General features: G+C 27.3%; 2 protein-coding genes and 2 pseudogenes across 2 annotated transcripts in view; 3 read left to right on the top strand and 1 right to left on the bottom strand.

Annotated features, from left to right (window-relative positions):
• The window catches only part of LOC138937430 (zinc finger BED domain-containing protein 4-like), a 72,564-nt gene that overhangs the window by 42,245 nt on the left and 14,701 nt on the right, over positions 1 to 15,618 (bottom strand). The gene's annotated exons all lie outside the window — the stretch shown is intronic.
• On the top strand, positions 1,514 to 5,865 carry LOC138937864 (uncharacterized; annotated as a pseudogene).
• On the top strand, positions 6,829 to 10,793 carry LOC138937437 (odorant receptor 22c-like). The gene is made up of 9 exons (XM_070303734.1): positions 6,829 to 7,005; positions 7,544 to 7,663; positions 7,772 to 7,889; positions 8,070 to 8,331; positions 8,395 to 8,511; positions 9,971 to 10,061; positions 10,128 to 10,273; positions 10,492 to 10,618; positions 10,707 to 10,793. The coding sequence occupies exons 1-9, from the start codon at positions 6,862 to 6,864 to the stop codon at positions 10,758 to 10,760; spliced, it is 1,179 nt and encodes a 392-aa protein (XP_070159835.1). The 5' UTR covers positions 6,829 to 6,861; the 3' UTR covers positions 10,761 to 10,793.
• Positions 12,227 to 15,250, top strand: LOC138937436 (odorant receptor 22c-like; annotated as a pseudogene).

The raw sequence follows: 15,618 nt of genomic DNA, 5'->3' as shown, positions 1-15,618 counted from the left end.
GTGGGTCCTTTAAAATGGGACACCCTGTATATCATTATTATCACGCAATACTTATTGTTATTGTCTTTTTAATAAATGAAAGAAATGATGGATTCAAAGCAAAAGTTCGAAATTTTAAAAAGTTTTTTAAAAGCACGAATAACTATTTTTTGATACAAATCCACATTTACACACATACATATATATATATATATATATATATATATATATATATATATACTTTGCTTTTCTAAATTTATAGATACAATTTACCGTGGTATACAGCTCCTCGGAATATACGAAAATTATTTCTATTTCTATTACAAAATAATAAAGATTTTTATCTGTCGTTCAAAGGTATACTTACTGGTTCGCATGAATGCTACAAAATGGTAATGAATATATCGCAATCAACATCACATTCAATATAATCATTAAAGTTATACAAAAAAATATTTGTGTTTTAGATTGTAACAACATTAATATCGTATTTTACAGTTCTTTATTCATTTCAATGAAAGCTATCTATTACATAAACATTAATAATCAGTGTTAGAAATTTGCATTTGACGATGAAATCACTTGATTTTAAGTGTATTGTGTTTATGTGCGTGTACATTATAATTTTATTATAAAAAATAAACATTAAGAACTTATAAATACTTGTTCCTCTGAAGCGCAAAAATCCAGAAAATCAATGCCAAATATATAGTTTGACACATAATGAAATTATATTGCATATAAGATATTACATAGTTTTTAGATATCATATAACTAAAATATCTTTTTTCTCAAATATGCTTTTATTACGATTGAATCTTTAATGTAATATTCAAAAGTGACATACAACATATCTAAATATTGTAGTATTGAGGTTAAAAGTGAAAATAATATGCGATTTCATTTCTATCAATTTCACAGTGAAAATAAATGTGAGAACATCATCATATGTGTTAGTTAGGAAAAAACCCTTTTTTAGACCTAGCAATTGAAATAATTTGCACCTTTATTAGCTTGCGTGTGAAAACTGCAAAAACTATGAAGGGAGTCATATAGTAATATGAGAACTGATGCATAACATATCATTCTCATGCAATCATATAATAATGAAAAAGTCACCGTTTATTCTCGATGATATTTATCAGTCGCAATCGTCTCGAACGGAACTCAATATGAAAGGTATTACGATTCCTAATATAATAAAAAAGCACTATAGGATTATATCTAAGAGTTTTCACTTGATATTTCTAATATACACGCGCATGCACGCATGCACGCGCGCGCGCGCACACACACACACACACACACACAAATAGAGACTTCAGAGAGATTCGTAAACACTTACATTATTACGTTTTTCTTTTTTACTTTATTACTATAATAAATTTTAAATTTTGTGATAATTGTGAAATATAATTTTAACTTATTAAATATATTATTATCACTAATATACGATTTTTTTTATTTTCGGGTAAGTATGCACTGAGCTACTATTAAGCTAGAATGCTGCGTGTACTTCTATGGTGAGTAAAGTATGACTGTATAAAATTGTATTAGGAAAAAACAATTTTTTTCTTAAGAAGTATGGATTACATCGCAGATTTGCATTCGTATAAGCATTACTAAATTTGTCTTATGGAAAAAAGATACTATTTAAACCTTTGTTCTCTTGCATTACACATTTCATTATTTCCTTCAATGAATATACTGTGCACATTGCAGTTAAAACTTTATACAAATATTTTAATATTTATATTATATTAGGTTGAATTAACTATTTATTAAAATTCATTGAATAACATTCTGTCATAATTTCTTTAATTAACATTAACATTAACGGACAATATCGATGAAATGTATATATTTGCTGTATGTTGATTTTTACTTATTTTAATCATGCATATATTTCCCATTAATTACGAATAATAAAATAGATTATGTGATAAAACTATCGAAAATAATGTGAATGTGCTTCACAATATTTTTAGAGCTATATTCCTAAATTTAAAACTGCAATCTGGTTCTTAGATTTGATATAAATCCACGGAAAAAGAATACAGTTGCTTCAATTAAAGTCATAGGTTGCCAACAAACAGACATACACAGTTCATTCAATGATATTTTTATTAGACCAAATATCTGGATAGTTGTTTTAATAATCCAGATATTTGATCCAATAAAAATATTATTGAATGAACTATATATGTTTGTTGACAGCCCGTGACGTAGACTTTAATTGAAGCAACAGCATTTTTTTTCCGTGTCGATATACTTATACAAAAAAATATCGAAATTATCGAATATCCTTTTAAAGGAAGAATTTTTGATTAGCTTGATCAAAAAGTCGATTTTTAACGAAGATAAAGAAAAATCAATAATGTATTTAGATATAAGCGCTTAAAAAGAACGATTTTTCGTGAATTAAATTTCGAGTGATGTAAATTTAAAATTGAAATTGATTGAATTTAATTAAAGATATAATAAAGAAAGAAGAAGGATAAACACACATGATGCGACAATTGTATCTATATATACACTACGAATAATAGCAAATAAATGTTTGTATAGTTTGTTGATATTATATAATGCCCGATGCAAAGCGAATAACGTTCTCTACGATGGACGAAAAGAAACTGAAACTTTTTCAGTTGTCAAGAAAAAAAGTTATAACTGCGCTTGCGTAATAAAAAATATTATTCAGTCTACGCGTTAAGGACATATTGCTCTATTACAAATTGAAGTAATTTAAGCCAATTTGTTTTTGCCCTTATCACGAATACGTTGTCCCATTATTTAAAATGATATAATCATCTCTATAACCATCGCCGTACGAAGATATCGATCGTTAAAAATTTAGAGAGAAATAAAGCGAAAATGATAAAAATTTACGCCACACTCGTATCGTAACTCTCGTGTAAGATGCACGCGATAGAACCTTATTTTCTATATAAAATCTACAATTTTTATATTAATAATATAGATATATAGAATATAAAAACTTATTAAATAATTTATAAGTTATATTTTATATACATTTTTAAAAAGCGCAAAAATATTACAATAAATAAATATTTTTAGAGAATGTTTTTCTCTTGATACAATATATAATATTTTTAAGATAAAAGTCCTCGTATCGAACATATATACATAAAATCTCAATATACCGATTATAAAAGTTCTAAAAATGTTTTGCATTAAAAAAAATTGTTAGAAAATACTAATATATATATATATAAAGAATTGATTTTTTTCTCTGATGCTTTGTAAAAAAACCGCTTTAAGAAGGTTTCTAATTTATCGTGTAATAAAACAAGTTTTATATGTTTAATATAATCAAGTATATTTTGAATATTGTTCCTATACAGTTGCTGGCATTTATTACGGCCCAATACAACATAAATCTTTTTCTCAAGATTCTGTCAATCGTTTTTCCCACTCTTTTTAGCACTAAAGTATGGTCTTTTTATCATTCAAGCAGATAGTGTAAGTCCAACAAGAGTCGATTACTTCAATGTTTCTTTATAACACATTTGTTTAAATTTAAATTATATTCTAACTATTGATAAGGGGAATAATGGAATAAATAGATCAAGCAATTATTGGAGCAAATCCGAAATGATTGGAGATTGTTAAAAAATAAATTGGAAATTGATATTATAGAGAAATACGCTTACAACTCCAGACTTTTCACGGTGACTGTAATGGATAAAGAAGAAGATATTAATATAGTTATCCATTTTATATATAGGGTGTTTCAGAACTTATAGAACGTATTCCCAATTTTTTTGAAAAATGATATTAATTAAAATGACATATGAAGATATTATATATATTTTTAAAATAACATATTAAATAAGATATTAGTATTTCTAATGTCTTTTTATCCAAAACGTATGAAAATTGCATTTCTATGTATAAAATTCGAATATTTAAACGTTTTTTCTCATTCCTGTGAAATTAAAATTTCGGATTTAACATCACCTCTATGTGATGAAACTCTCGATATATATATGGTAATATAGATATCACACATTGTTTTTGCGTAACTTTTTTAAATTGCTTTTAATTAAGACAAAGACTGTGTTTGAACGCAACTTAGAACTTGTTTTTTTGGAATAATTTACATAGCTGAATTCAAATTAAGAGATTAAAATTTAACTTTTTTTAGCGTTCTGTTTATTAGGCGCATCTTTTTGCGGAATACTTCAACTTTTGCCGGTGATCCTTGATATTATAATACCGTTGAACGAATCACGGCTCTGTCAACTTAACGTAATAACAGAATACTTTGTTAACCAAGAGAAATATATCTACGTTTTATTGTTGCACGAGTTAATAGCCGCTTTCATAATAATAATCGCAATATTTGGCACAGCTGCGACAATTATGATGTACATTTTGCACGCGTGTGCACTATTTAAAGTAGCAAGGTAATGTGTCATAAATGCGCTTGTATTCATATAACACTTGTTTCAATCTAAATATAGATTTATATAGCTATCGAATAGAGAACGCAATTCAGAAAAGTGTATTGGCGATCTCTGGTCCTAGAAGAAAGTATTTGCTTCACCATAGTACATGCGATTGTTATACATCGAAGGGCGATCGAGTTAGTATTTTTACATCTTTGTTATAACATTTTGTAGCATCCTATCTCTTTTTTATCATTTCTTATGAATTAAAATTGACCAATTCCAAAATTTTATTGCCTTATGTTGCACGTTTAATACTTAATATTTCTTTTCGATACATATTAAATGCAATCTGAGTTACAAATTAATTAAAATTTTAAATTAAATATATTAAGGAATTAAATTTACGTAATCTTAATTAAGTAAATTTCCGTAATCTTAATTAAGTAAATTTACGTAATCTTAATAATATAAACATAATAGTTAGCATCAATGAATATATTTCGAAATTTGCACTATTTATATTGATAATAGTTCCAATATCTAGCGCTTCGTTAAAGGTTTACCGAATTTTTAACATCTACTTTTATGGTATCATTATTTTACGGTATTCTGATCATAGTTGGCATCAGCTCTTTAAGTTTCAATCTTTTTCAAGTAAGTAATATCTTTTTGCGTCCCCTCCCCCTCTTTCTTCTATTTTTATTCTATTTAATTGGACTGATTATTGAGTCAAACCCGTCATAGTTTTTTCAATTGGCAACATTAACGAACAATATCAGTGAGGCATCTATATTCGCCGTATTTATAGTTACTCATCTGATATATTTCTTCTTCGCTAATTATGCCGGACAAGAAATAACAGATCATGGCATAAAGTTATTTAAAGCAACATGAGTATCGGTTTCTTGTAGAATTTTTGAAAACTATATATTTAAATCTATTTTTCTTATATATGCACATACATACATGTATATATATATATATATATATATATATATATATATATATATATATATATATATATATATGAATGCATATGTATAGGTATATGTATTATATAGCATACACATATTATTCTGTGATACTGTTAAAAATACAACTAATTTAACATTAATTATAAAGTAAAAATTATTTTTTGCTGATCTACACAGTTCTGATTCTAATATTTAAAAAAAATATTTTTGTCGACTATTAACACATTTAATAATTGCAGTTATAATGGACTGTGGTATGCAGCACCGTCGCATACGCAGAAATTGTTACTATTTATAATGCGAAAAGGGACGATAAATGTCACTATAGGATGTGGCAGCATATTTATTGCATCCTTGGAAGGTTTTGCTATGGTAAAATTAAAAATTTTTTTAATAACAAAAGAGAATCGAACTAATGTGGATATACAATTATGTATTTTTCTCAGCTCACTAATACGGCAGTATCTTATTTCACGGTAATTTATTCTACGAGATAATAAGCCGAGAAGAAAAATTTATTATTAATCTGCTAGATGCTAGATCTATATCTGAAATAAATATAGTCATGCAGCATGTGTGCATTATAAATTTTTGATGAATATAGCTAAAGTAATGTACCAAATAAACGTACATTATTTCATTTTTGATAATTATACATACAATACTAAATCATGCAATAATAGATAATCCATCAAAAAGAAAAATAGGTACCTGAATAACCTTGTTAATTAGATTAGGTAATTTATGATTTTTTTTTGCAATATTTAATAATAATTGTAATAATAATAACATATTATTATTATTATTATTATTATTATTATTATTATTTTATATTTTTCTGAAATTATATACATATTAGAGAATGCTGCACATTTTTGTGCAGTAGTTAGAAACTTATACGTATAAATATTTATTTTAATAAGTACACATACGTATTGTAACAAATAAGTCGGCCAAACTCACCACCTGTGGCTATATGAAAATTTGGATGCTAGCATTTTTGCTTATAACTTTCTTAAAAAAAATATAATCAAAAAATATAAAAATCGCGATTATGGAGACTACATATGTATAATAATAATATATGAATAAATCTATCTGCAGCTTTTTTACAAATATGATTTGCGCTCTACACTGTGTGATCTGATACAAAATAATGCTTACTACGATGCACTGACAAGAATTGAAACTTTTTTTTTTCTGAGGAAAAAGAAAGTCATGATTGCGTTTGCGCAAGACAATTTTTAATGTTATAAATTTTAACATCGCTCTCAATTACAAATTGAAGTAATTTCGGCTAATTCGCTTTTGCCTATGAATAAATTGCTCATGAATAAATTATCTCTCACTGTTAGAAAGCTAACCACCATTTTACTATAACTATCGTTGTATGATAAGACCAGTCATTTAAAAAAATTCATGAGCGATATTGAAAGAAATAATGCAAGAATACAAAGGTCTATATCATAGTTGTGTCGTAGCTCTCTTACAAGATGCACGCGACAGATGAATATTATAACAAGATCAATCGAGTAGTTCTTAAGATACTTGGCTTATGGCCTTATGAGCAATCATATTTCGGGCGGATACAAAAAGTGTTTTTTATCAGTATTCTTTTGACATTTATTTTTGTCCAGGTATATCAACCTACACTTATAATTTTTGTAGAAATGATTAAATAATGATGTTCATTAAATATATATTTTAATTAATAATTTTAATAACACGACTAAAATATGTAAAGTAAAATTTTTTATATGATTTATTTGTATTCGAAAGAATCGATTTTAAATATCATAAAATTAATAACCTTATGCTTTTTATATTTATGCTTTTTTAATCGTAAATAAAATTGTGTCATGTCGATAGAATTCATTTCGATAGAAATTATTTATATATTAATTAATTTATACCTACATATATATGTATATGTATATATACTGTGTATATATATGATTTAAACTAAAAAACTTAAGATATTTCTAAAAAAACATAAAGATGTTGGTTATATATTAATTATTACTAAAATTTTGATATGCAAGTTTTTTTAATTTATATCATCTAGATTTATTTTCTTAATAAAAAATATTAATAAAACGCATTCCAGCGTGTGTAAAACATTTTGGTGATAAATAGAAATGATTTATTGTTATATTTCCTAAATGTTCTTCTTAGTTACTACTATTCGTCACAACGCAGTACGATACGAACCTCCTGCTCAAGATTCTCTCATTTGTCTTGCCTATGCTTTTCTGTTTTATTAAGTATTGCATTTTTATTATACAAAGAGATAGTGTAAGTCCAATAAGATTAATTCTTTCGAACATATTGTTGTAATAACATTGATACAACAAATTGTATTTTAACCATATAAGGAAAGATATTAAAAAAATGGAATGATAGGTGAAGCAAATGCTGAAGCAGAACCAAGACAATTGGAAATTGGTAAAAGATAAACTGGAAATTGATATTATAAAGAAATATTCCTATATCGCGAGAATTCTCTCAATAATTTTGATGGGTAAGAATAGTAATGTGTGTTACCGTATCATATATGTAGTAATATATAGCTTGTGACATAGGTAATATCAATATGCTATGTGCATGCGGTATGTTTGAATGTATCTTCGATATGTTGTTTGAATTATTTACTTATTTAGATACAAGTTAGATTTAAATATGAATTAAATTTTTCCTTCAGGCTTGTGCTGTTTTGCATTAATTATGTTCACAATACTTCAATTTCTACCGCTAATTTTTGATATTATATTACCGTTGAATGAATCACGTTCTTGTCGACTTATCATCATCACGGAATATTTCGTCAACCAAGAGAAATATATATACGCTATATTTTTACACCATATACTAGCCATATCCGTAGCAATAATCGCATTGTGTAGCGCCAGTTCAACATTCTTGATGTATATCCTTCACACATGTGCGCTGCTTAATATTGCAAGGTAATGCTAATTACGCTTATCCCTGTTTGTGAAATCGAAATATGTTTAAACAGATTTATACAGTTATCGTATAGAAAACGCGATGGAGTGGAATATGTCAGCGATCTCTAGCTCTACAATAAAGTATCTCGTTTACCGGAGGATTGTACATGCGGTTATTATTCATCGAAGGGCCATGGAGTTAGTATTTTTATCTTTTTTGGCGTTATAAAATTTTTTGCACCCTGTCTTTTGTGTTATTTATTATCCATTAGAAGCGGTTGACTGATTTTGAAACCATTTTATTAGCACACGTTTAATATTACTTTCATACTAAATTGCTTATTAATATATATTTTTATATTAAGTAATATCACAAATAAAATATGGTGAAAATTTACAATTAAATACATTTGAGAGCTTAAAGTACGTTACAGATTTGTAATTTGTTTCACACACACACACAAATATGTGTGCGTTTGATGAAGACATTTAGATTCTTAGAAATATATCTCTTTAAAATATGGAACTAGACAATTACCGTCAAGATTAAACGTGAAGTCAGAATCACATATTATTTAGCACATGGGAGCATAAAAAATGAATATATCAAAGTTTGGTGTGTGTGAAGCTAGCATATCATTTCGTGGAAGATCATAAATAATTAAGAGTTCAGGCTTTATTTTCAATAGTTCTAGAGTTCTTGATAGTTTAAACAAATAGTTCTGGCGATTAAACCAAAGAAAATGCCTTAGGACAAACTGATATGCCAACTTCACGCAGCATATCACTTTGCCCTACGACATTTTCCTTATCAATAATTGTTTAAATTTAAAAGATTTATAGTTATACATGAGTTTCAAGAAGAGTTCTGTCTTCTAAAAGTAAAAAATATTCATTAAAATGAAATAAAACAATTTTTTACCCGAAAACTCGTATTTTCGAGTCTACAGGTGATATGCTGGCCGTATTTCGAGAGTTCTGATTATTATAAAACAGTTCTCGTGTAGTTCTGGGCATGTACATTGCTTTTCCAAAAAGTTCTGATGAAGGAAATAATCAGAAAATTTTTTAAACAATTATTTTACCCGAAAAACTCGTATTTTCGAGTATAGAGGTGATATGCTGGCCATATTTCGAGAGTTCTGATTATTATAAAATAGTTCTCGTGTTCTGGACATGTACATTGCTTTTCCAAAGAGTTCTGATAAAGGAAATAATTATAAAGCAGAACTCTCGAAATACGGCCAGCATATCACCTCTAGATTCGAAAATACGAGTTTTTCGGGTAAAAAATTGTTTTATTTCATTTTAATGAATATTTTTTACTTTTAGAAAAGGCAGAACTCTTCTTAGAACTTATGTAGAACTATAAATCTTTTAAATTTGAACCATTATTGATAAGAAAAATATCGTAGGAATAAGTGATATGTTGCGTGAAGTTGGCGTATTAGTTAGTCCTGGGGCATTTTCTTTGGTTTAATCGCCAGAATTATTTGTTTAAACTATCAAGAACTCTAGAACTATTGAAAATAAAGCCAGAACTCTTAATTATTTATGATCTTCCACGAAATGATGTGCTAGCTTCACACACACCAAAGTTTGCGCCTATTTATATATTGATAATGTAACAGTTCTAATACTTAACGTCTCGTTGAAGGTTTATTAAATTTGTCACATCTGAATTTACGGTATTATTTGCTATTCTGATCGTAATTGGCGTCAGCTCTTTAAGTTTAAATCTTTTACAAGTAAGCAATATCCTTTTTTATCTACTTCACTTAATTGACTTCTCTTTAAGTAGCATTTCGTCGTAGTTTCTTCAATTGATAACATTAACGAATAATATGACAGAAATATTGGTATATGCTTTGTTGATTTTCGCTCATTTGACTTATATGTTCGGCGCTAATTACGCGGGACAAATAGTAACAGATCACGGAATAAAGTTGTTCAAAGCAACGTGAGTATCGTGTTCTACAATATTTTTATAGGTATATTTGTACAGAAACACCGATTGTGTCATACAGATCCGTCTCTTAAATTTGGTTAGATCGATTATATATAAATAATTTTCTAATATTTTGAACATGGAGTTAATTTAACATTAATTACATCGCAAAAACGTGTTTAACACGTCTTTTTTTCTAATTCACAACTTACTTCAACTAAAAATTGCAGTTATAATGGAAAGTGGTATATGACACCATTGCACACGCAGAAAATGTTATTATTTATAATGCAAAGAGGAACGATATATATCAATATAGGTAGCATATTTACTGCTTCGTTGGAAGGTTTTGCTATGGTAAAATTAAGTTTTTTTTAAAAACAAAATGTGTAATGTTGAATTAACGTAGATTTAACGAGCAGTTCAAGGTATGTATCCTTTTCAGCTCGTGAATGCGGCAGTATCCTACTTCACAATGATTTATTCTACGCAACAATAACAAACTAGGAAGAATAATTAAATTAACATAAAAGTAACATTACTAATTTTTAAGATTTAATGTACTATATAGTACATAAATTCTTTCATTCTTGATATTTTCAAATAATACTAATAATACTAACAATCTTGAAAGAGATTAAAGCTAATCGAGTTTGAAAGCAACAAATAAATAATCAAACGTCGAAACCAGTTTATTTTACAGATTATGAATGGACTATTAAATAATAACATGAACCCAATACAATTAGTTAATAAATAATTATTAAATAATAATTACGTAATTCAATATTTTTTTATTAAATATATATTTCCTCTGACTTTATTAATTTTTTTATTTGCATATTACCCAAGTTAATTGTAAATGTTGATAAAAACTTGCCGTCTTTATGTTCAACTTAACTAAAACGATAGAAATGTAACATAAGATGTTAAACTTGTTTATGTTAGATTCGTTTCGTTAAATCCAATTTTCAAGAGCATAATCTTTGATAGATAAGAAGAGTTTGTACGTCATTTGATACATTATAGAACATATATGCATCAGAAATAAAATGTAGGACAATATTATCCCGTAATGAGACAAACAAATGCAGCAGTTTAATTAAGTTTTATCGAGTAAACCTATTTATACAATACTATTTATTACTGTCGAAGTGGATCCCGCATATATACTTATTTACTTTTGCGATAAGTAAAGTTGAGAATTGCAAGAAAAAAGAATCTCTGTCTAAAAAATTATATACTATCTTGCATTTGTATCGATGACGAGTACTAATATGTCAGACGATATAAAATAAATTAACTTTTATTTTGCTATTAAAGAAACTAAATTTAAATTTTGTTGCATTAAAATTTTGTATTTTCCTCAAACTACATATATACTCAATTGCATACTGTATACTTTGTTACAGGCAAAATCTTATAAATATTTATTTTAATACGCATATGTATATATCAAATGGATCGAGCGCCAACTAATTTTCCACTGCGTGAAAATTTTTATATCAGCATTTTTGTTTGATTTCCTTAAATGAACAATGAAGAAATGAAATATTATAGATTATAGATTATATATGATAGTGAATAGATCCGCAGAGTTTTGTATTTTTCTTAAAATATAATCCAGTAGATAGTGTATAGATCAACCAAGTATATATGAGTAAGTAATGCTTCGTACGATGCACTGAAAGACACTGAAAGTCTTTCTTGTATCAAGATGAAAAAAGTCATAACTGCGTTTCCGCAAGAATATGCGTTAAAAATATACTGCTCTCACAAATTGAGGTAATTTAGACTAATTTGCTTTCATCTATATCAAGAAAATATTACGCAATTATCGGAATATAGCCGTCTTCACAATAACTATAAGCGCGCGAATATATCGATCGTTGAAAATTGACGGAGAGTGTCGCAGAAATAATTCGAGAATTCACAGGTTCGTCTCATAGTTGGATCGCAGTTCTCGTAAAATGCATACGACAGAAGAACACCATTCCAAAATCAATCGAGTACTTCTTAAGACTCTTGGTTTATGGCCTTATCAGCGATCACATTTCTCGCGAATACATAAAGTGCTGTTTGCCAGCCTTCTTTTAACATTTATTCTTGTCCAGGTACATATGTCGAGTCATACAACTTTGACATTTCCTAATTTTCAAACAACTAGTTCAAACAAGTAGTTTTAGAACGGTGTATCTTAATCACGCTTATTGAGATAAAGATATCTCTTTTTATGTTTTCTAATCTGCGATTGTATACATATATTTATATAGTATATAATATATATTTATGTAATTATATAACTTGTTATATATTAATGATAATAATCATATATAAATTTATATAAGCATGAATTATCTTTCTTGTCTTTCATGATATAATGTTTAAAACAAGTTTCGTTTTATATAGCTTATGTATGATACGTAAATACTTACAATCATACATATCTTTTATATATGTATATATATATATATTTTATATACATATACACATACACATATATACCAGACAATCAATCTTAAAGATGTTATTTTCTCTTAGTTGTTGGTATTTGTTACAACGCAGTACAATACGAATCTTCTTCTCAAGATTCTTTCAACTGTCTTCCCTATTCTTTTCATCACTATAAAGTATTGTTTTTTTATCATTCAAGCAGATAGTGTAAGTTCAATAGGACAGATAGTTTATTCAAATGTTTTGTTATAACATTTATAAAATAGATTGTATTTCGATTATTGAACGAAGGCAATGTGGAATGAACAGGTAAAGAAAATGTTAGAACAAATGCGAGATGATTGGAGATTATTGAAAAATAAATTGGAACTTGACATTATAGAAAAATACGCTTATAACACACAGTTTTCTTCAATGATTTCAATAGGTAAGAATATAAAATATTATTATTATTTATGTATTATATGATAAAAAATATATTATTATACATTTATTTAGCTAATCTCTATTTATTTTATGCGATAAATCATATCGAGGTTGAGATAGAGAACGCATCTAAAAAAAAAAAACTATTTAATTTACTATAATCGGATTCAAACTAGATCTAATATTTTTTTTCAGTGATTCTTTCTTTTCTTTGTATGCTCTTGCTCTTAATACTTCAATGTTTGCCATTAATCCTTGATGTTATATTACCATTGAACGAATCACGGCCCTTTCAACTATTAGTGATCACAGAATATTTCATCAATCAAGAGAAATATATTTATATTATATTGTTACACGAGGTATTAGCATGTAGCATAGAATTAATCACATTGTATGGTACGTTTATAACAATTATGATATACATATGGCATGCATGTGCACTACTTAAAATTGCAAGGTAAGTGCAATTTCTTTTTAAATACACATTGTCTTAAAACGAAAATATAATTAAACAAATATATATTTAAATGAATTAACAGTTATCGAATAGAGAATGCTATAGAGAAAAGTGCGTTTTCGTTTCCTACTTTTGAAAGACATTATCTGTTTTATGAGAGAATTGTACATGCGGTTCTTATTCATCGAAGGGCTATCAAGTTAGTATATTGTTACATTTTTGTGTTATATTTGTTTTATATTTTTCTGTGTTAAAAGTAGTGCTTGATTCTGAAATCCTCCCTTACTCTCACTTTCACCTCCACTCTCCTTTCTCCCTTCCTCCCTTCCTCCCTTCCTCCCTTCCTCCCTTCCTCCCTGCCCCTCTCTTTCCCTTTCTTTCTCTTCCTCTCTCTCCCCTCTCTTTCTCTCTCACTCCCTCTCTCTCCCTATCTATCTATCTATCTATCTATATATTTATCTATCTATCTATCTATTTATCTGTTTCTGTCGTGTATTTGTGTATCACTAGTTGCATATCTTCGATATATCTACGAATGGTATTTAAATCACAAATCGCTTAAAATTTAAAATTGAGTATAATCAAGTATTAAATATATGAAATAAAGATAGTTGCTTATTTATAATTTATAATTTTTTTTCTCAATAACACGTGTAAACTTAACAATATGATATTTTTAGAAAATCTCAGATAGCTATTGTCGATGAAATTATATTTATATATATTCCTCGTACAGGAGCATAATATTTATTATAACTGAATATATATGACAAAACATATTTATATTGATAATATCACATATTTCTCGTTCAAGGTTTGCCAAACTTATTACATCTAATTTTACGGTATTATTCGCCATTCTGATTATTGTTGGTGTCAGTTCTTTAAGTATCAATCTTTTTCAAGTAAGTATAATGTGTTTTTCTATTTTGACTTTGCTTTTTGAATATACATTCCGTAGTTTCTTCAATAGATAACATTAATACACAATAGTAGTGAAGATGCATGTATAGTCACTTCTCTCATTGTGATACATTTAAATTATATGTTTATTGTTAATTACGGCGGACAAAAAGTAACAGACCATGGAATGGAAGTTTTCAACGCAATGTGAGTGTGTATGTGTGTATAGCATGTCTTGTATACTTTTAGGATGAAATTTATACTATGATATTATATATCTCCGTACAGACATACCGCTGGTATTCGATTTAAACTGATTGTATTATTATTTCGATACTTATATATACGCGTAACTATTAATTTAATGTAAAATTATATCGTGAAAATGTCAGGATTAACTTTTTGCTCATCTGTAACTGCTTCTATTTAAATCTACCATGTTAAAAATTGCAGTTATAATGGACTGTGGTATGCAGCACCATTGCATACACAGAAATTATTATTATTTATGATGAAAAAAGGAAATATAAACGTTACTTTAATATTTGGTGGCTTATATGTGGTATCCTTGGAAGGTTTCGCTTCGGTAAAATTAAAATTTCTTTAGCAATAAAATCGAACTTTAATCTGGATTTAACGAGCAATTTATTTTGCCATTTTCAGCTTACGAACGCAGCAGTATCCTATTTTATGGTAATGTATTCTACGCGATAACATGGCATAAAGAAAAATTTATTATAAATCGGGTAATGTATCGAATTAGTCGATTTAGTTACATTTATAAATTATTTGAGTTTTTGAATATAACGTGTATTGAATATGTAGTATGTATATAACGTATATATGTATATATGAATATAAATGTTTATTATTTTTTTCCGAGTACTTACGTATGACATTAATGAACAAATAATCCCATAAAAAAATAGATAGTTAGTCTAATTAGATAGCGCACTTTGAATATAATGAATGAACAAAAAGTCTAAATTTTTTATTGCCTATTGTGATATCAATGATAAAACATTAAATTAGTTTGATTCAATCATTAATAAACTATTAAAAGAATTAGCTAAAGTAATATCCTTCCGTTCTGAAACTATAGTATTCAAAAAAA

Source organism: Polyergus mexicanus, unplaced genomic scaffold (genome assembly GCF_030449975.1).
Source record: "Polyergus mexicanus isolate NDT 795.1 unplaced genomic scaffold, iyPolMexi1.0 SCAF_11, whole genome shotgun sequence".
Taxonomy (NCBI): Eukaryota; Metazoa; Arthropoda; class Insecta; order Hymenoptera; family Formicidae; genus Polyergus; species Polyergus mexicanus.
Note: the sequence above shows the minus strand (reverse complement) of the source record. Positions and strands in the feature narration are given on the sequence as shown.